The sequence below is a fragment of the Carassius carassius genome, chromosome 42 (assembly GCF_963082965.1).
Source record: "Carassius carassius chromosome 42, fCarCar2.1, whole genome shotgun sequence".
Classification (NCBI taxonomy): domain Eukaryota; kingdom Metazoa; phylum Chordata; class Actinopteri; order Cypriniformes; family Cyprinidae; genus Carassius; species Carassius carassius.
In genome coordinates this window covers 18672784-18694616 of record NC_081796.1, presented here as the reverse complement: position 1 = coordinate 18694616, position 21833 = coordinate 18672784, and the positions used below count along the sequence as shown (strand labels likewise).

Below are 21833 nucleotides of genomic sequence, written 5' to 3'. Positions count from 1 at the left end.
TGAAAGTCTTTGAGAATCGATAAGGAACCGGCAATCCAGGCAGTTTGAGGCTAGAGCGCTGGCAAGAGGGGCTAGGTGTCTGCAGAAACGAAATAGACTCTTCTGCCAGGGGGCCATGGGGTCATGCAATCGGGTCGATATCTAAGGTCGTTTATCCCATCAGGAGGGCCTTCAATACCATAGAGACGATAGAGGAGTCACTGGCAGTCTAGCAGGACTGAATGAGAATTACAGACTGAATCAAAATCCTTTAACCAAAGACTTTTGTTAAATGCAAGTCTTTACTTTGAGAAGAAAGATGAGTATTTACATGAATGCAACTTGAGAATATGTAAATGCCCAAACTGAAATATGACCCTGCACTGTTTATTAGGAGAAAAGTTTTTTTTTAATGCTTGAATAGTGACTGAATCTGTACCTCCTAAATGTTGTTGAGCACCCAAATGTTTTCTAGGACTCAATCTTAATCCATCTCCATCAGCAGGTGTAGAAGAAACAGAGTTACAGAGTTGCCCCATGAGGAAAAAAGGCCAGTCATAGAAAATGGCCTAACACAAACATCAAAAAAGGGGGATAGTATTCCAAACGCTCCATCTGCAAAGCCGGTTACCATTATCACACGCACATTTTTATCTCTAGAAGAAGAAAAAGATGTGAAAGAGAACAGAATGCTGGCACATGGGATATGGGGAGGGGGACTATTTACCTGAGGAAAGAAAGAAAAGGGGGGTGGGGGTTGAATAAAGATGATGATGCATGATCAAGGGAAAGCAATCATGTCATCATTTTTGAAAGATGGGAGAAAATACTTTTTTTTTTTTTTTTTTTAGCTTTCTCCTCTTCTTTTCCCTCAATCACCGTGTACAGAATGTATAAAAGAAACCTAAAAGCCACAGAGGTTGTCAGAGACCTCACACTCCCTCCCGGCCCGGCAGGGGTCGCATTTAAAATAAATAGCATTTTTAAGAGTGAGAAAAGATGTGAAGAGATAGTGAGGGAGGCCGTGAGAAAACGAAGTGAGCATACAGCAATAGAAAGAGAGGAATATGAAGAAAGAAAGAAAAGAGAGAGTGTCCAGAGTCCGAAGAGAGAGTGTATCAACTTCCATGTGCTCTAACAAGGTGTAAATACAATAACAAGCATGTAATTAAGTGAGCATGATGAAGTTAATGGCGATCATACATTCCATTTGGGCTGCTTATGAATATTCTATTAGATGTTATAAGGCAGCTGGAATAGCTTTTAATTTAATCATCATTCCGAGCAGAGAAAAGTTCTTTGTGCGAGTGTAATTGCACAGAATGAATAATTGATTTAACAATCGCACCAGTGGATTTCCAGCAGCTCAAGGCAGGCAGAGCGTGGGGGAGGAGGGCTGGGGGAGGGCACGAGCGTTGTGCCCTGAAGAGGTTGCCGAGGAGCTCGCCTGCAAATTGAGCACTATCAGTACACAGATAAAGGACAATTTCTATTTTATCAATGCAGTGAAATTACATTACTGCCTGAACATAATCACACTGCCCACACTTATGAGGAGACAAGGCAGAGAGGGATCGTGTATTAGAAAGAGCAAGAGATACAGAGTGCGGCCGATGTCGAGCGCAGGAGAGAGAGAGGAGGAAATGGAACGGAGGGAGAAAAAAAGGGCTTGCCTAAAAGACGTTATGAATTGCTCTTCACGAAAAGAATGAAATCAGAGTTCAACATGATTTGGAAGTCATTGATATGGGATATCAAATTTTTCGTAACTGCAGAAAAAAACTGTTTTATTATGGAAGGTCTCCTGCCGTGCATGAAATTGCCTCCACATTTAACTCAGTAGCTGCAATCAGGCGGAGGACTGTGGTTTACATGTAGATCAGATTCGGAGTCTGCATCTAAATGTCTCTCGTTTCTCATACGCGTACATGCCGATATACACAAAGAAAAAGCACCCCACGCACACTGCGTGCAGACACAATGCATGTGTACGATATAATCCGCTCACGGAGCTGCTGAGAACATCGGTGAAGGAGGTTGTACAGGAGGATCATGGGAGTCAAACAGGACTTTTTGAAAGAAGGCCAGAGACTGCAGTGGGTCTGTATTTTGTATTTTGTCTGTATTTGCCCAAAAAGTGAGGTATGGAGGAGGCATTAAAGGGATATAATGCATTCAACGCACTTCGTTGTCATAACTGAATAAAAACACCAGTTAAATGTAATGTTTAATGCTGTTCAATTTACTTGGCTGGCATGTCAAATTTGATACAGGCATTTTTATTGGTCTGATTCTAAATGGCTATTCTAAATATGAGCAGAAGCACAGGTGTCTATGTTCAGTACACACAAAAATATTTGTAGAGAGAAAAAAAGGGATAAAAAAATGTTCATAACAGCAACCCTTAAAACTCGAATTTGTAAAAAAAAAATGTAATGAACAGTTCAACAAGTATCTACAAGCAAGCATACCGTCAAATATTATTTTAAATTATTAAGTGTTAAGTTTGAGAAATATGCTAATCTAATTCTAGATTACATATACTATAAAAACATAAAACTGATGAAAATAACATTATAAAAATGCTACTATATATATATATATATATATATATAGTTTATTATAATACACATGTATAATTCATTCTGCATTTATAGCAATGTATAAAAAACTGAAAAAAGGAAGAAATAAAATACAAAATTTTAGATGAATTAATGACAACCCAACTTTAAACATTACTGAGGTGTGTTAACCCATCAGTTGTCTCAGGCGTTAGAGCATATCCACTGGTTTGAATCAGGCATTGTGGGTTGTGGTGAGGGGACAGATTACAGACAGTGATTTCCTTGGATATAGATACTTGAGAGAAGGCATTTTTTTGTCCTGTACCTTACTCTCTCTGTGCGTGCGTGTGTGTGAGTGAGTGTGTATTTGTGTGAAGGGGGGTTGGGAGGCCAATTTCCATCAGTCTTTTCTCTCCAAAAGAATCAGGTAATCTAGTGAGGAAAAGACTGCAAATGGATAAAGCACTGACCAGCAATTTCACCATCAAGCAACATAGGGATGAATTCACCAAGGCCCTCCTTCCATCACAGCCCTGCAAGGCATCCCAGCAGAACCAAACCACAGCACCACCCCTGGCCAAGACAACACACTGCATCCAGTCTAAACAAACTCCATCAAGGCAGCATGCAATTTTAACTCCTCTTTGGGCTTAACTTCCCAGATTGACCAAAAGGTTCATTCACCCCTTCTCATTGTTCAGACACCTTCCAGCGACCACGGCTGAAGTTAGCAGGAGACTTCTAACCTCCAGCCTCAGTGTCTTGCAGAAATGGCTCTCTCTTGCTCAATCTACCAGCCACATACATCTCCAGTTATCTGAAGCTGCACAATAACAGCGGAGAAGACAGAATAGGGGGAAGATTGGTTTTTCTATTGTGCTGCTGGTCTGGCATAATGCCCACTTTAAAAGCAATTCCTCCGTCATCAGAGACAGACAGAAAATCTAGCAGATACGACACTAAATGTCTCATGGTGTGATGGGGAGGTGGTTGGTAAATTACGAGAAGGTGTGCGTGTATGTGTGTGTGGGAAGAGGGCAGATATAAGTTTTCTGAACTGTACTTTATTCCACTATCGCTCCTAAGCGCTTCCATCGCTGTCAACAGCGGCAGACCGCAGCTCAACCCTCTACCTTTGTTTGCTGCGTCTGGTAATAGGTGCAAATGCATCGAAGAAAACACTCTTTGGTGGTGAAGCATAACAAGCTTCTAGAAAGATCTACAAGCACAACCTTCCAAGCCCTTGTGTGGTTTGGCATCACGTTATGATTATTTTGATTTTACCATTTGACCATCCAATGACACGCATCTGATGTAAACGGCATTATTAACCTGCTTTTAGTCTGAGGCAACGTTTCTAATGTTTGCTTAGTTGAACTATGTACTAAAATAAACTAAAACTGAAATAAAATGAATACAAATCATACAGATATTAAAAAAACAACTAATGAAAATTACTAGATAGATGGATAGATAGATTGATGGAATTTTACATATTACTCAAAGGTTTAGAAAATTAAAAAAAGGTCACAGGTGGCTAGTATTTTACAAATTCTGGTCAAATCCAATGTTACTGTCATAGCTTTATCAATCATGTACTAGCCACCCAGCTTGCTGTAGCTAAACCTACAGTATGTAAATACAGGGATGCTGTAATTGAACAGGTGTCCAGTGTGAGACATTCAGAACCCCTATAACAGCAGAGGTACATCCCAGGGTCTAAATAAGAAACTGGACCAGGTAAAAGGAAGTACAAGCCATGCAGACCTGTAATTTCACCCCTAGACCCGGTAAACCCTGCAGTCTATAATACAGTAATGTGTAGTATTATAGTGAAAGGGGAGATAAACGTTTCAAGGCTATACTTCAAAGCCGTGTGTGATGTCCTCTACTAATCCCACAATATACACATGCACATAAGTATATATGGCATGATAAAGAAAGATGCACGTGACACTAAATGCAACTAGAAAGTGAAAAAGTCAAAATAATAAAGGGAATAACAAATTATTTCTGAGAACAATTGCAAAGGGGGAATAAAAAAAAAAAGAAAAAAAAAAACAAAAACAAAGAGGAGGAGCACAGGAGGCGTAACGTCGCCTGGTGAAAATCAGTGCTAGAGGGTTAAAAATCACTCCTTCAGGAATTAGAGCCCCGGCTGCAGTGATGGGCAGTGTGGCTGACAGAATGCCGCAGATTGGCCACAATTACTCACAGAAACAACAGTCGGGAAAAAGTAAAGAAATAAAATTCCCAGGAGACGTCAAGTCTATAATCATGTTAGGCCCACTCTCCCCTCAGCCTGCTCCATGTTCTGAGTGGTCATCTATTGATTACACATTATATTTATCTACGGCTCTCGCGCCCAGCTCGGAACCTCATCGGCACATGTAAAAATAAATAAATGTATAAGTCTATTCCAAGAGGTCCTTTTTAATCAAGTGACATCAATCAAAAAGGATTGTGGGTAAGTAGCCATGACTCCGCTAGCAGCGGCCGTGAGCGGTCTGGATCCTCCAACGACCCGCTGAAAACATATGCTCCATGTCCCATTATTTATGAAGGGCTATCCTTTAGACTTCTCTCCAATTACTCGCCCTATCATTTTCCAAAATCTAAAAACTGTTTTCAATCAACATAGCCAGGGCTATTACTGAGGGCCTACGGGATGAGAGGAGGCTCTTTCACTCACACCCCTCTTCCTTCCAACTGATTGGACCGCTTTGCATTCCGCACCACGCCATTCCGTGATTGAATCCGTCGCCTGAATTACGGCTGTCGACTCGAGGAGCTGAAGATTCTTAACCCAACCTGGTGGCCGCCTCCAGCCGCTGTGAGATATGTGTGTAAGTTCACGTAGAGACTGAAAAAGTGCTGGACGAGCATTTAGGGGTGATTTCCAGGCGAATTTCCAGGATAATTAGTAATAAAAGCCTTACATCTATCCTCTCCTGACAGGACCTTGTTGACGGCGTATTCCCAGTCAAAGATGTATCTGTAGAAGCTCAGTTGGTTGTAGAGAGCTTTCTTTGAATACTAGAATGGGAAGGAAAAGATAAAATGGATTAAAACATATTACAACTTATAAGGTGATGACACATACACAAAAACTCCCAGGTTATTCGTCAGGGAAACTAAAAACAGACAGGTTAACAAGATCTGTCAGAAGCTGTAAAACTGTGCATCATCACATGCATAACATGGAAATCTAACTGCATTCAACCATTTTCCCTGGCTCTTGACTGATTTCTTGTGAACTTTCGACAAGTACAAATTTCATTGCACTGATTTTGAAAAGAATCACAAACCAAACCAATGCTACAATAAAATAAGTGCAACAATATTGGGAGAAAAGACTAAATTCAGTACACCCATGTGATCCAGCTACAGTTTAAATATGCACAGTGACGCCAGCTACAATGAAACAAATAATGTTTGAATGATACAAAAATGATGGTAATCTCCAGGAAGAGGAGAAAGAATGGTTTTTAAATGATTTTACATTGAATTTGTTTTTAAGGCATTACATGGCCTGCCATCTAGCAAACCCATCAAAATCACTTAAAATAATGGATAATATTATAAATTTACATTATATTGAATAGCACAAGCTTGGTTTAGAGTTGCAAATTCTATTAGTGACCAGTTCACTGGGCGATAAGACATTTCTGTAAAACCGTACTTAAATTTCTCTGAATGGTATTAGTATATTATTTGGATATTTGCAGTATTTTTAAGCAGTGGTGAGAGTATTTGTTAATAGTTTCTATGATTGTTGTGGTTTATTTTTGATATAGAAAAAATCTAATTGAGAAAAGACAAAAAAATATGGTATTGTAATGTTTTAAATAAATACATACTCATACTCTAAATGTATAAATATGTATTCAGTTGAACAGTTTTAACAGTGGCATCAAATTAGGTATAAACAAATATATAAAATATATATCAATATATAAAAATAAATTCTACTATTTTGGTAAAAACGAAAACAAAAAAACCCTAATGCTGAGGGCCCTTTGTCACTGTTTTATAAACACTGTGTACTGTATCAATGGGAGACTTTTCATAATTTAAGACCTGCTCATTATAAAAAGTAAAACTATTACTTTAACATTAAAAGCTCTTTACCAATTCTTTACTGACACTGTGGTTGCTGATTATTCTTAGCATATTCAATATAACTAAAAAAAAAGAAAAGGGAAAAACCAATTAGCTAAAATCATACTGATGTAGTTTAGTACTACATGTTATTGTCCTGGAGAAAATGAAAGGCTGATGCATAATGAGACTGGTGCGGCTCAATCAGGGAAAGCTGGAGAATCACCTGTGTTAATTACAGCTGCGGAGACAGGTAGTGTTTGTCATATATTCTCCACTGTCACAGACAAAGAGAAACACACACGCTCAGTCAAACCCTGAGTTTGGAGTCACAGAACCTGCGAAATGGTCTGATTGGCCGAAAACAGTCAGTGTACTCCCTTACCTTCTCTCCTGACAAACGCAGGGAACAGTGTTTGGTTTGTAAATTCGGCTGTAATTATCGTTAGCCATGTGTCTAACTGCCAAAGGCGCACAGGTCGAACAACAGAATAAAAGAGAATGGGGAGAGAGAGAGAGAGAGAGAGAGAGAGACTTTCAGCTCTGAAATTACCTCTTTCATAATAGTTTGTTTTGATAAGGCAGCGTGTGTGGATCTGATGAACAACTGTTGCTGTCAATTTGATTAGCCATTATACTTTTATGTTAATTGCTGTTATTGGGTCACAGTCTTTCTATGTCACCATAGAATCAGAGCGATGTGGGTGACGGAGGAGTTTAGCAAGGGCTCTCTCCTCAGCACAACGGCTTTTAATTGCCCTCTACAGCTTCCGATGAGCCCAGCAGCTGTTGACCCATAATGCACTGGCTGGTGCCCTGTCGATTCAGCAATGCGGCCATAATGGAGCTCCTATAATCAGCGCCAGGTCGCCATGTGCGAGCGAAGGAGATTGTGAACTAAAAATGCAGTCCGAGAAATAAGTGGACGGACATGCGAGGCAGGGCCAGAACGAGGTTCACAGCTGTGCTGACAGGTGTCAAAAGGGGCGTGACCAAAGCACCGTCAAACGTTATTGAATTTAACCCCCCCCACCCCCCCACCTCGCAAACAGAGGCCCCTCCCTTATGCAGCTTTGCTCGGCTCAATGCTTTGTTCCTGTACTGACACCATTTCAATTTTCTCCACAAATCTGCAGGATTTTCGGCACGAGTGACTAGGAGCAAACCAGCTGTGAAATTGCCTCTCTCCTGAGACCCCCGCCTCATCTCCCCCTTCTTGACAGAGACATGGCAGCCAGTGCCATACCACCGAATCTTCGGTACAGCCTAAACGCAGCCTGCTGGAAGAGCTGGATGGAGGGGAAAAGAGAAAGTGTCAAGCGTAAGGCCTTATACTATGACCAAAGGGGTGTAAAAATAAAGTAGTTACATTTAAAGACACTCAACGAAGATCAGTGGCCAAACACATGATGTGGATCATTTAAAGACTCCTTATGGTCATGGTGCTTATATGTAAAGGATGTAAAATATCCCTTTTGAGTAGAGCAGCAGAGAAAATGGCTACTCTTTCAATTCGCATGGGTCTGTGCAGCTGCAAAAGAGGACGCAAAAAAAGAAAAGAAAAATCACCAAACAGTTTTAATGAGGCTTAACAAAAAAAGGAAAAAACGTTCCAATCTGAGTTAATTTTAACGGGCTGAGCTGAAAAAGGAAGGCGATTGGCATCACAAGGTTTCATAATGAGTCAATATATGTAAATCTTTACAAGGCAAACACAGTGGGAAACAAAGACATTTAACTGAAGCGCCAGTTGATGTCTCCACTTTTTGTGCACATAATTTCTCCCCATTGAAAGGTATAATTGCCTGCTATTTGAAGATATTCATGCTCAATTTTTGAAATTAATTTCAATTGGGGGGAAATGTAGAAATGTCAGCTCCCGTGAAAGGGATTTGATTTCAATTATCCTTGCTCAAAGGACTGTGATTTCCAAATACACTTAAGCAAAATTATGACAAGAATTTTTGTTCCCAGAAATTCAGTGTTTAAAGAGCGATTAGACGATAAATGGACTGGCTTTGAATTGAAGTGAATGCGCCGGTTACCATCTGAAAGGCACTCAATTATCCCTGATTGCTCCTGTTATAATGTATCAAATAGAGATACCTGCTATTGCTGTAATTTGTGTGAAAATTAACATGCTGCAATTTCCACTAGAGGGGAAAAAAGGAAGCCCTAATGGGTGCCTGAACGTACATCAATAAAATGGAGAGGGAGAAAGAGAGAAACCGAGGGTGGGGGTGGTTAGAGAGATCTACAAGCGAGGGAAAGCAGCTGAAAAAGAAAAACGAAGAGAGAGATAGAGCCTGTGTAAAGAAAACAAGAGAGAGAGGGAAAAAAAATAATTTACTGAAAATATTACAAATTGCACCTGTGTACAACTCCTTCAAATTACCGGCCAATAAGCTGAGGGTGCCTATTACGCTTCCATTTAATCTGGATACAATGGTAGTCAATGTCTCTGTGTCCGTGTAGACACCAGAGGAGATGCATTGCTGTCAGCCGAGCTGTTAAGCCCAGAACGACAGAGGGATGGCAGAGGGGTGACGAAGTTAATGTTTTATTCAGCTGGCAGTGTAAACTGCCATCTCACCAGGCAGAGCGGAGGACAGCTAAGTGGCTATGGTGACAAGAGAAATTGTCCTTTTGGGTTTCAACCTGTCGCCACAGATCTAGATGCAGAAATAAAGCATGAGGAGGAAGAAGGAATTAATGAGGGGTTTGTGTGTGTGTGTGTGTGGGGGGGGGGGGGGGGGGGGGGGGGGGCTGGTACTGGACGAAAATGATAAAGACAGACAGACAGGGACAAAGACGGACACAAATTTTTGGAAGGGATGTCCCTCACTGTGTCTCTAAACCAAGCAAAGGTGCCTGAAGTGATCACATGATGAAGTAAGAGTGAAAAACCCCACACACACATTTTTAGGCAGTGAGTCCAAGGCCAAGCCCAAACGAAGGCTGGTTCTTCTTATCAGAGGAGCCTTGTTAAGACAGGAAGCGAACCCACATCGTGTCACACAGGTCAGACAGGTCTGGTAATTTATAATGGGTAGAAACACGGGTGGTGGATGAAAAATAACAAACAAACAAAAAAATCTACTCGGGACAAGAAATAAAAGGCCTGGGCCAAGGCATAGGAGCACTTTCACAGGCTCCACAGCACCACCATCTGGACAAAGTGACTGTTTTTGTATACAAAAAAACAACAACAACAAACAAAGTGTCCAGTACCTCAGGCCTCAGTGTGGATCTGAGACAGACTGGACAGATCGGTCCGGACCTCGAGAACGCAATAGGCAGCCGAAGGGTTCGGTTCTGGCAGGCCTGATCCTCACACAGCAGCCAACCCTGTGTGTAGGGAGAAAGAAAAAGATTCAAAAAGCTTATCGGCCGTTATGCACGTGTCTCTTCATGGCTCCAGCCCCCAGGACACGGGTTACTGGTGCTTTTGCCTGTTGGTGGGGCCGTGTGAGGCCTCAGCCTGCAGCAGATGCAGCTGCCCCCTGCTGACACTGCCTTTCCTGCCCCTGTTATTACAGCGGGGGCCAGGGGGTAATGCGGGTAATGCCCTGCTAATGACGGAGCACTAAATAAACCCCTAGTATCAGAGGAGCACCTGTCCCTGAAGCATTACCACCACCTACCCTACTATAGACTGGAGAAGGCTGGAAAAGAGAGAGAAAGGGGGAGATAAAAATAGACAAAATAGGGTCTGGTAAAAAGAAAATGCTAAAATAAGACAATATTAAAATTCAACATTAACGTTCAAACTTTGTAATTGTTTTTTTGGTGTTGAAATAATACTGTTATTCAGAGTGGACACATTTAAGAATTATAATGTTACAAAGAATTATATTTAAAATAAACTCTGTTCTTTTGATCTTTCTGTTCATCAAAGAATTTTAAGAAAAAGCATCAGTTTCCAGAAAATTATTAAGCGACACAACTGTTTTCAAATCAGCATACTGGAATGATTTATGAAAGACCATAAAAGACCAGAGTAAGGGCTGCTGAAAATCAGCTTGGCAAATCAGAAAAAATAAATAAATTTGTTTTTCAAAAGATATTAAAATGGGAAAAATGTTCATTTAAAACTGTAGTATTTCACAATATTATTGTTGGTACTGCAGTTTTTAACAAATAACTGCAGCCTTAGTGAGCATAAGAATCATGAGCGCTTATTAAAAAAAAAAAAATGTAATTCTTGCTGACTCCAAAGTTTTAAATCGTAGTGCAGAATGTAACAACAATTTTAAAGTCTGTAGATTTTATTCTATTCTATTCTGTTTAGATTTTGATGCAAGTTATTTATTCATTTTTCACCTCCTTTATTAATAAGGACATTACAGAAATGACAGGAATTGTTAAGGAGAATAGGGTGGAACTGGATCAAGTAAATATTGCAAGCTAGATTTTCACCATGACTCTACTTTACATTATTACATGTTCTAGGTGTTATTTCAAAAACTTTATGGCTTTTCCACAACATTTTCTTTTTAAATTGCACAGGGTTTTGAGTAATGTTAACCAATGTCTTTATTATTTCTTTCTTTTTGAAACTCATGGAAGGTCTAGCCTAATTCTGGAATTTGATTTTTTATGCAGCAATTAATTCCTGATGGATAAATGAAGTTTTACTGGTTTCATTTGTTTCTATTTCCTAATCTACAAGTATCTGTAGATAAACTGTTCAGCGTATCACCCTGTTGTATCCAGAGATGAGTCTTTTCATCCCACCTGTGCTGTCAAACCTGTTCATCCAACATGGGTTATTGTTCAGACCTCACAGCATTATCGGAATCAACAGCTTAATTTAACTTCTCAATTAATCTCATCTGGGTGGCATTTTGTGCTGATGTTATTTTTAGGTAATTAGCAATAAGCCCAGGGGCTGAGGGAATCCCAGAGTGTGTAATTGAATCTGAACATATGTGAGCTGTTTGGCTTTCATTTTGAAGGGAGCGCTGGTGTTATCACCCCTCTGTTTGCCTTAACAGATCTTTTGTCTCTGGAAGCCCAAGACTAAACCAACAGTTCAGTTCCCATGGACTTAGCAAAAGACTGCATCTACAGGAACACACACAAGCCAGCTGAAAAACACACAAGTATGTCATTGTTTTCAAACACAAAATTCAGCAGGGATGGCCTTTAGAGACTTTGTCCTATGTACAGTGGCCTGATTTGATGAAGAAAAGTGTGGGATGGAGACTTTTTGCCATTTCACCTATTTTCTGACCCACATTTCTTCATGCTAAATTAGTGCCCTTTAAAGGTGTATGTGACGGCATTGGGCTTGCATACATACAAAACAATGTGGCGTTAAAAGTGTGTCATTAGTGTCAATGCACTCCATAAAAAGTAGGCCAGAAATAATATGCAAGCACATTACATAGAGTCATATGATGCACACATTTTTTCTGAATCAGGCTGATCCATAACAATCTTAAAAATAAGACTTTTAATATATATATATATATATATATATATATATATATATATATATATATATATATATATATCGGCCAGCATCGGCCTCTTATGCTAACCAATAACCAGTGTTGGTCATCTTACTTTAAAAAAGTAATTAGTTAGTTACAAATTACTTCTCCCAAAATTTAATTCAGTTAGTAACTCAGTTACCACATTGTAAAAGTAATTAGTTACTCAGCAAAGTAACTGTGATGTTATTTTTTATGTTCTATAACGCTATTACGTCCTATAACATCTTTAATATATAAGATGTTTATATTAACTGATTGAAGAATAAAAACACTTAGTATTTTAGAAAATGTATTTATTTGAAATCAATCGATTGCAGCCTGCCATATAATATGCATAGAAATAAAAACATAAACAATAAATATTGAAAATAAATTCAAGTACAAAATAAAGACAAACTAATGTAAACTTGGGTAAAAAGAAACAAAGGGAAACCTGGCCATTAGTGCAAATCTCTGTAACTGTATATTAGGCCTAAAGTTACTGCACAATTAACAGAACACTATCCAACTCATGGTGCATTCACACCAGACGTGAATAGAGCATCTGGTGCGAGTGATATCAATGTTTAGTCTATGCAAAGACGCGAATAGACAACCTCCGAAAATCGGCGAAACACATTTTTAAATAAACCGCATATTTGAGTTTAAAACAACTACATTCTCGCATGAAATGCTTTTAAAACTACATTTCATGACACAATAACAGTAATATTTAGAAAATTATCAGAATAAAAATGGTGGTTGAAATGCTGCGTGAACTAAACTGGCAGAAGTTGATGTGAGGTGGTTCATAAGATTTGCGTTGCTTGAGGCAGACGTGGATAAAGTCTTTTTTCCTGGGCATAGCGTGCATGTTACAGAAACATTCTCGTCTTTAATTTCCGGTACTTCCAGTTCGAGAACGCCATTATCGTTGAAGCCGTCTTGTGTTTAGTGGTTGTCAGAGCGTGCAGTGAGACAGCGTGAGCAGGGCACCGCACACCCAGCCAATCATCATCGGATTTGCAACTGTGTCAGACAGCTAATGTGTAGCCACTAGCCAAAGCATGACACCTCGCGCTTTATTCAACCAAATTGTAGTAACGCGACACTTTACATTCTCAGTAAAGATAACGGCGTTGCAACAATGGGAAAAGTAATTAATTAGATTACTCCGTTACTGAAAATTAAACTCCGTTAGTAAGGCAATTATACTTAAACGCCGTTACTCCCAACACTGCCAATAACTGTTGTTTATTTGAATATATTTTAAAATGGAATTTATTCTCAATGTCAAATCTGCATTTTAGCAGCCATTACTCTAGTCACTACAGAAATAGTTCTAATACACTGATTTGGTGCTCAAGAACAATTTCTTATTTTTAATCAACATAGAAACCATGACATACTCTTGGTGCCTTCCAGTCTTCTCTGGAAATGTATGCCTGCGCTGCTCACCTGTGGATGCTTCGAACATTCTGAGAATCTTCCAAGAACATATCAGAGGAACCATTCACTCAATATAAACTAGAAACAACATTCACAGACAAAATACTCTAAACCATGTGACAAAAACACAACCTGCTTATTTTATAGGCAGACTGTGTTTGCATCTTCATTGTAACCAAGAAATGGAGGACGGGCAGAAAAAAAGAAGAAAATCAGGGAGCAAAAGAGAGAAAAAACATCTAATTGAAACACAGAGAGCTTGCTCTGTGATAGAGAGAGGCAGGATAAAGCTTCATAATTGCATAATTATACCAGTCGATACCTGACACTGCGAATACAGCCACTTCTGCAGCCGTCAAATGAGTTCCACATAATTTAACCAAACACTGGGGCCCACAGATCAGTGCAAGCTACCGGAAAAACATTCTCGCTCTCCTCCTTTCTTTCTCGCTTTCATAATTTCACTGTCGCATCTATACCTGTGGGTCTTTTTCTAGAGCGGTTTCACCCAGAGTATTTCGGTTCACCTCTGACTACAATTAGAACTTAGCACTTAAGGTTTCATATATCTGTGTCAGGTTTGTAAGGAGATGTGTGCTTTTTTTAACCATTTTGAATGAGAAAGACAGCTTGAGCTTTCTCTTCAACACCTGTTGCGGGAAAGCAAACAATATCTTTACAATTTCCAATGAAAATGTTGCAAAAACATGCAATGTTATGTTGCAAGGGAGTTGCTATGCAGCTATAAAGGCGTTATAAAAGGTCATTGGTGCACTGCAATGTGGTTGATATTGTAATATGGGTCAATATTACAGTGTTGCTTACCTGCCTTTACCCAAGTATCTATGATATTCTGCACTATATAGGGGTGCACAATTAATTAAAATAACACCATAATTGCAACGTGGCTTAGTGCGATTAACGAACTGTGTTTCAGAGTGTAGTGTGACATGTTCTTTTAAACCGAGTCATGAGCAGCTCATGATCCAGTTTTGTCTCAGAGGGGCTCGGTTCATGACATGTCAACCATCTTCTCAAACTTGTTATAAGAAGTGCTTATAAACCAGCTGTTGTCAAAAAAAATAAATTAAAGCTTTAAAGTCTCCCTGTGTTTTTCCACCACAATAAAAGCTTGGTTTTAACATTTAAAAATAAAGAAATGAAGACTAAATATTAGTTTATTTTATAGTGATACAATTTTATAGTGATATATATATAATATATTCTTTTTGTATAAATATTTAATTTTTCCTACTTTTTTTGTGAAATATTACAATATTCATATTTCTTATTTTGTTTAATATTTTAATTATTATATTTATTTTTCAACATGTCAACAGCAAGGATATATTCATGGTGAAAACAATAAATAATAAAAGTCATACATTTAACAAAAAGCTAAATAAGACATTTAAGGTTAATACAAGACAAAAATAAAATAAAACGGAAAATACATTCAGGTGATACTTTGTAAATATTTAATAAAAATATTTACAAAAAAATACAAAAAAAAGTAAAAAATTACAGTTTGAAAACCATTTAACCCTACTGATTGCTAGATATGGTAAATGCAAGCCTTCTTGATTGTTTCACCCGTTTAAATGCAAAAATTGTAAATGTAAAAAGTACATAAAAGTAAAAAAATATGATTTGACATTTTCATACACATCTCAAACCATGCTTTATGAATTACATGCTGAAGAAACAGCAATAGAGATGTGTGCCTTAGCAAGCACCCCTAAATGAAGGAATTTTGTCATCCAAACACCCATATATCCACCAACCTCATCGCACACAACCCCTCTCCGATGCCCTTAATCCAGAGCTGCCCCTTTTAGTCAAGAAAAAAGCTGCGATTACAGGCAGCTTGGTGCAAAAAAGAGCCCAAGACAACAGCCTCTTACAGGCTTTGTGCCTTGGTAATCAACAGCTGTACATTCACACAGCGGCTGCGGAGCCCGAGAGCAGCTGAATGGACGCAAATGCCTCCCACTTTGTACATCTCTGCTTTAATCAAGCCTTTTCTATTCAGCAATCTGACCTTTTGTTCAAAACAGGATTATCACCTTTTTTTATTTATTTCACTAACCCCCCAGCACAACCACCACCATCACATCCCCAAGCCAGTTACCAAAGGCGAAACACATGACGAACGTAATTGCAATAATTTGTTAAACGCCATGGCAACCCACATTAGAATGGGGTAAATACGGGGGGGGTACCACTTCGTGCCACGCTCTCATTTTGCAGAAGACTCCAGGAGTCAGAACGGATGACAAGGAAGGTGGGGGGGGTGAAGAAAGGGGGAAGGGAAGGAGACGAGAGGAAAGCATATTTGCTTTGTCTCTAAAGGGTGGTTTTATTGGTAATGGTGGTGGGCTGAAGGTGGAGGTGGCAGTGATTTCTTTCATGATTAATGCCTCACTGGTGTTCTGTAGGAAACTCAACAAACACCGCTGACTTCCAATCAGTAACCATGTAAGCCGCGAGTCCTCCCTCACGCAGCCAGTCTTTCTCCCTCTATCTCTGCGAACAAATAACTCTATTTGAGCTCTCCCCTCAGCTGAAAGGAATCCTTAATTACACAACATCAGCCTCTTCATTGCTCCTAGTGTGGGAGGGGACAGCTGAGCTGTGTCCACTGAAGACTGGCCTGAGCGAGGAGGTGGGGGCCGCATTCACTACCAGCAGCTGTTTCACACATACTGACAAAAGAGCCTACAGGCACAGTCCCAACGAGGGAGGTGGCTACATTCAGGCCGCTAATTGATTTTTGTGCACTGCACTGTGGGAGAATATACTCCCACAACTTACAAGTCGGATTCATGAGTTTCCGGCATTCCAGAACTTCCCAGCTCGGCTAGAGAGTTCCAGAACCTGGCTCACTTGTCCCGACACGCGGCATGCAGTGATTAGGGATGTCGATCAAAACCCTCAGCTGGGAAATTAGATACACAGACGTATGCATGCTCTTAACATTGGTCCAATATCTGCACACTTGTCACATCGCCAGGGCCTGTGCAAAGATGTCTGTGCAAAGACACTGTGAGTGCGCACAAAATTAAACCCATTTGTGACGCAGCGGGAGGGCGACGGTAGCTTTTTGGAGCAATGCTCAAAAGACCGCATCTGAAATTCAACGAAGACAGGAAATAAACAAACAGCATGAGGAAGGTGAGCTCAAATTAACCCATGTTAGGTGCTCACGGAGTGGCTGGGTGGAGAAATGTGAATGTTGCAACGATTATTGCGATCAGATCATTTAAGACCAACTCATTAGGCAAGCAGCTAATTCAAGTAGATGATAAAGCATCTTGGAGAATAAGTGTGATGATGTGTACTTGTAATGTAATTATATAAAACACATTTGAAGGGAGGCACATGAACACAGAGCTTCGGCAAAAGCATATGGAAACGATTTGTCTTTTACAGAATATAAGTTCGGTGAAGTTTTTTTTGATGCATGATTTGCAGAGTTGTGGGAAACAGGGGAAGTTGGTTTAACATTTTGAATTAGTTATTAGATGTATGCTGGCTATTATTTTGAGTACTGGGTCTACTGATATATTGGTATCAAAATACTACTAATAATAATAACACCACATCTGGTGTGGATTTTCTCCAGCGATTTGAAATACTGTAGTGCAAATAGGTTTTTATTAGTTAAGACTACTTATTATAAAACACCTTATACACTACACCTGCAGTGGCCAATCTGACACACATAAGTGGTGCATTACAATAATAATTTATCCATACTCACACTGTAGTATCTCCTGATGTGGCGGCGAATGTCCAGTAGCAGTTTGTTGCTAATTTGGATAGGATGCTCAATCGGGCTGCTCCGACAGGGGATATGGCAGCAATTCATCAGGCTGGGCTGTAAGGAGCTCCCCTGGAAACAAACAAATACACTTTTAACACAGCATTTGATCATGACACAGGCCCACACACACACACAAAAAAACATAATCAGGGCATTTATCCTGTTGACTGGCATTGCCCAAAGAAGCATTTAAAGGCTATTAGACCTGACCTATTAGACATTCAAACATACTAAAATATACTGTCAATGCCCTCGGACCAAGGCTCTAGGTTATCCGGGTTGGGAAAAGAAACACACAGGAGCAAAAATGGCACTGCATTAAGCTCTCAGCTGTGTATCTGGGTGATAGCAAGTAACAAATGCCATACTGCGCAGATGATTTGCAAGCTTTGCCTGCTTTTCTACATCTAAAAGGCCCCAGACCTCCCATTGAGAAACAGTGGTAACAATTGTAGTTAAACAGTGGATAAAAACTACTATAACCTGATATCCCTTCAATTTAACCTCACATGGGCACTAGCAGAGCTGTTGATGGTGTTCATTATGCCTGAAATAAGCTGAAGGAGTGTGTGTGTGTGTGTGTGTGTGTATGTAAGGCTAATGCGTCAGCACACTTGCTCGAGCTCACAGTCTCACACAAACACATCACTCTTGCTTTTATGGTACGGCGGCGGTGAAGCGCCATTCAATTCACTATCCGGTAGTCGCTGCGAGCCATTAGCGGTTTTATGATCTTTACATCTCTCACTGAGCGCCACTTTAAGGGGGAACCATGTGTCTATGCAAATACAGTCTCTTATATCGACTGTTTGCATTCCTGTTGTCCTCCTGCCTCTCTCCATGGCCAGCTCTGATAAGAGAATGATCTTGCTGTGACTGTGAGTCAAGGCTGTTCTTTTAAGCCTTCCTTTCATCAGTGCACTCCCTTTAACCAGAGCTCCGCTATATTCCTGTAGTCCTAATTATTAGATACCTTATCAGTAGTATATATAACAAGCGTGTTTATTTATCAACATAACATACATGTGGTACCACATGCTTTAAGGTGTACACTGGATATGGATTTGTAAAAATGCCATTAGAGCTTAGAGCAGATGGCATACTGAATTTGAAAACAAGGCTGTGAGAGATACAAGTATAGTCTGTTCATTGGCTTCAGTGTTTCCTGGGTACTATTCACAAGTGCCGCTTGTTTCGCAGATGAATCTGCGACACTATGGTTAAATATTTATAAATGAGCACTAGGGGTGGCTAGATGAGCTATTTGGTCACTGAACCAATAGATATAACCAGCTCGAACTGAACAGAGAAATGTTAAAATACTGTAATAAACAAACAAACAAACAAAATTAAATTAAAAAAAAAAAACCTAAACTAAACTGTAATTGTACTTATAGATAAATATCTGCAACAGAGTTTCAACGTTTTTGTTGTAATGTAAATGACTAAATTTAGATTTAAATTTAATATAATTTTATAATTATAATTTTAATATAATTTTAGATTTTGGCCTGTCTAATTAATATTCATGAGCCTCTCTTCTGAGCCTTGTTTTCTGAATGATGCACGACCAGGCCAACCACAGGTAACTAGAGTCAGCCGACGTCACTGCGTTAGCTGGAGGCAGCAAAACAAAGGATAAACTCTATACAGGGAGGCTGCCCATACAAACCGTGAAGATTCGGCTACATAAGGAGCTTAAAATATCAACTTGTTGTGATGTTGTTGGATGCCAGAGTCTACGTAATACAGCTTCAAATTAGAAATTTGATCACATATCTGCTGCCACTGCTGAAAAAAAGAAAAAAAAAAAGACGACAGCTCAGGTTAAGCACGATAAAATGAGCGACTGGACAGAAACGAACGTCAAAAATGCACGTTTTTGCAGCACACACTTTTTAACAAAAAAGGTTCAATAAAGTATTGTCTTTTGTTGTTATGTTATGCAACAGATTTCTTGCCATATATGTTTAAGGCATTTCAACGACTATGTTGTCTATGAAATAAAGTCTGTGCATGTGTGTAAAACAACAAACTGATTATTTATATATAATCATTTGTAATTGTATATACATTGTTGTGATTAATTGTGGCTGGAACAATAATTTAGCTTCACAAATACTTGCCTGACGAAAATTTAAATGTATATTTAGACATGGTGAGTTTTTCCTTTATTAGATGTGATCCACCTCATAGTAACAAACCTGTCAGATCGTCCATCCTTTGAGTGAGAGTATAAAGTTACAGGTCGGTCGATCTGGTTTTGTAGTTCAAGTTAACCGTGTTGTTGCTGCTCAGCAATTTTATGGATGCGATGTTGTCTGGGGGTTTGTCAAAAGGAGAGTGGGACAGTGGGCGGTGCTCGGGGTTGTGACATCAACTTTTTACGAAAGTCACAATGGTTTGTGAAAAATTACAGCTACTTTATGCAGGCTGTGTTGAAACTAATATGGTAGATAATAGCCCCTAGACCTCAGTTATCATGAAAAAAGCCAGGAAACTTTAGTTTTGACAATGTGGGACCTTTAAAAACAAACAAAAAAATACACTCTCACACACACTCTAAAACCCATGTCAGTTTAAATAAGGTGTTTACCCAATCCATTAGGGATTGTAACACGTTTAAGTTACAGTGCACATAATGCTACCAGTCTTTCCCAGAATTCTTAACTTTCCCTGGCTGAAGCGTGCAAAATCTCCAAATAGCTAGGAGGACAGAGATCAGCCCAGTGGAGAGGGGGGTCAATGTCACTTTTTATGAGTTTTGGACAAGAGAAAGCTGTGCATGAGCGTGTGTGTGTGCGGACCCTTAATTAGAGGCAGATTACACATGCTCCTCTAGCCCCCGCTGACCTCGGCCTGGAGTATGACGGACATCCTGTGTACTGAAGAGCTCCAGGAATATACCCCGACAAAACCTCTCTCCCCTTGCCCAGCTCTGCCAAGCCTCTATAAATAAAGTGTGTGCCTCTGAAATTAATAGGCCGGTAAAAGCCTGAAGCAGAGGAAGTAATCACCTGCGCAGCTCAAATTTATTGTTACCTGTCATTACACAATATTTAACAGGAAGTTTAGGTAGGACGCAATTGAGAAATGCATGAATCGGGATGGACTGTTTGGCATTTTGCTTTGATAAGATTAGGTCTGCTAATGAATGTGAATATGAGGGCTGATAACTCACCGCCCCTTCAAACACGTTGTCGTAGATGTTTTCGGTTCCACAGTCAGGGCAAGTGAAAGTAAACCTCTCGCAATCACGGTAACGCTCTTCATCAGTGAGCTGGGCTGGAGCACCCAGAAAATTGTCCCCTTCATCCTCACGTTGCTGCTGCTGTTGAGCTCGAAAGTGACTTGGGTCGAGCCCTGGACAAGTAGAAAAGTTCAAGTTACAAATCTCTCTCTCTTTTTTTTTTTTTTTTTAAACTACAAACTCCATATTTAGCATCAAATAGCAAAAGGAAATAACTATGTAAATACGTGTCCCTGTGGCTCAGTGGTAGAGCATTGCGTTAGCAGCAGGGCTATCGCGATAACCGCAATATTGTAATACCGCGCTATTGACAAGCAAACCGCAGAGAAAAGATAGCAACCGCAGAAACCGCGGCAACCGCAGTGTTCAGGTTTTTTTTTATATATATGAGGCTGTGGCCTTCTTGTTTTTTCAATTTGTCACTGTGCATTCAATGTTAAATAAATTAATGACATAATATGGTTACGACTGTCATTTTCTCGCGAGCCGTTGTAGCTTTATGGTGCTTCGTTTGTTTTGAATAGGCCGGCTGAAATGATGGGAGGCGCTCGATCTCGTCCCAAAACCTAATGTCACGTCGCCAGTTTGGCAACATTTTGGCTTTCAACCCAATGAAAAGGGCGAGCCAGCGAATTTAGATGAGCCGATATGCAAAATTTGCGGCAAAAAGGTTCCTGTGACGCGGAAATACATCTAATTTGAGGTCATCGGGACATTCTAAAATGCTTAACGTGGTTTAATGTACTAATACAGTGATATTAACAGACCAAACTCACTAAACATCATTTTAATAAAGTAGTATACTTTATTAGTATTACTTTATCTACAAAAAATCAGATGATCCCTGAATATGAATTCAACGCGTTTAATAACACGTTAAGCCTTTTCCTCCCATAGAAAACCATCATAAGGCTTAACGTGTTATTAAAGGACTTTCATTCATATTCAGGACTCACCTGTTTTTTTTTTTTTTTGTACATAGTATACTTTATTAGTATAATGTATAGTGAGTTTGGTTTTTAAAAATAACTGTCTTAGTACATTAAGCCACATTAACAGTTTTCTTATAACGGTTTTCTATGGGAGGAAAAGTAAAAGTAACGTGTAATTAAACGAGTTGCATTCATATTCAGGGCTCATCTGATTTTCTATAGATAGTATACTTAATTAGTATGATTTTTAGA

General features: G+C 39.5%; 1 protein-coding gene and 1 long non-coding RNA gene across 2 annotated transcripts in view; both read right to left on the bottom strand.

Moving 5' to 3' along the window:
- The window catches only part of LOC132124031 (uncharacterized), a 130376-nt gene that overhangs the window by 26792 nt on the left and 81751 nt on the right, over positions 1 to 21833 (bottom strand). The gene's annotated exons all lie outside the window — the stretch shown is intronic.
- LOC132124026 (DNA polymerase alpha catalytic subunit-like) overlaps positions 1 to 21833 on the bottom strand; it is a 56444-nt gene that overhangs the window by 3250 nt on the left and 31361 nt on the right. Inside the window, 4 exon segments of the mRNA XM_059534761.1 lie at positions 5483 to 5579; positions 9876 to 9992; positions 17337 to 17468; positions 20581 to 20762. Of these exon segments, the coding sequence (XP_059390744.1) occupies positions 5483 to 5579; positions 9876 to 9992; positions 17337 to 17468; positions 20581 to 20762 (528 nt within the window).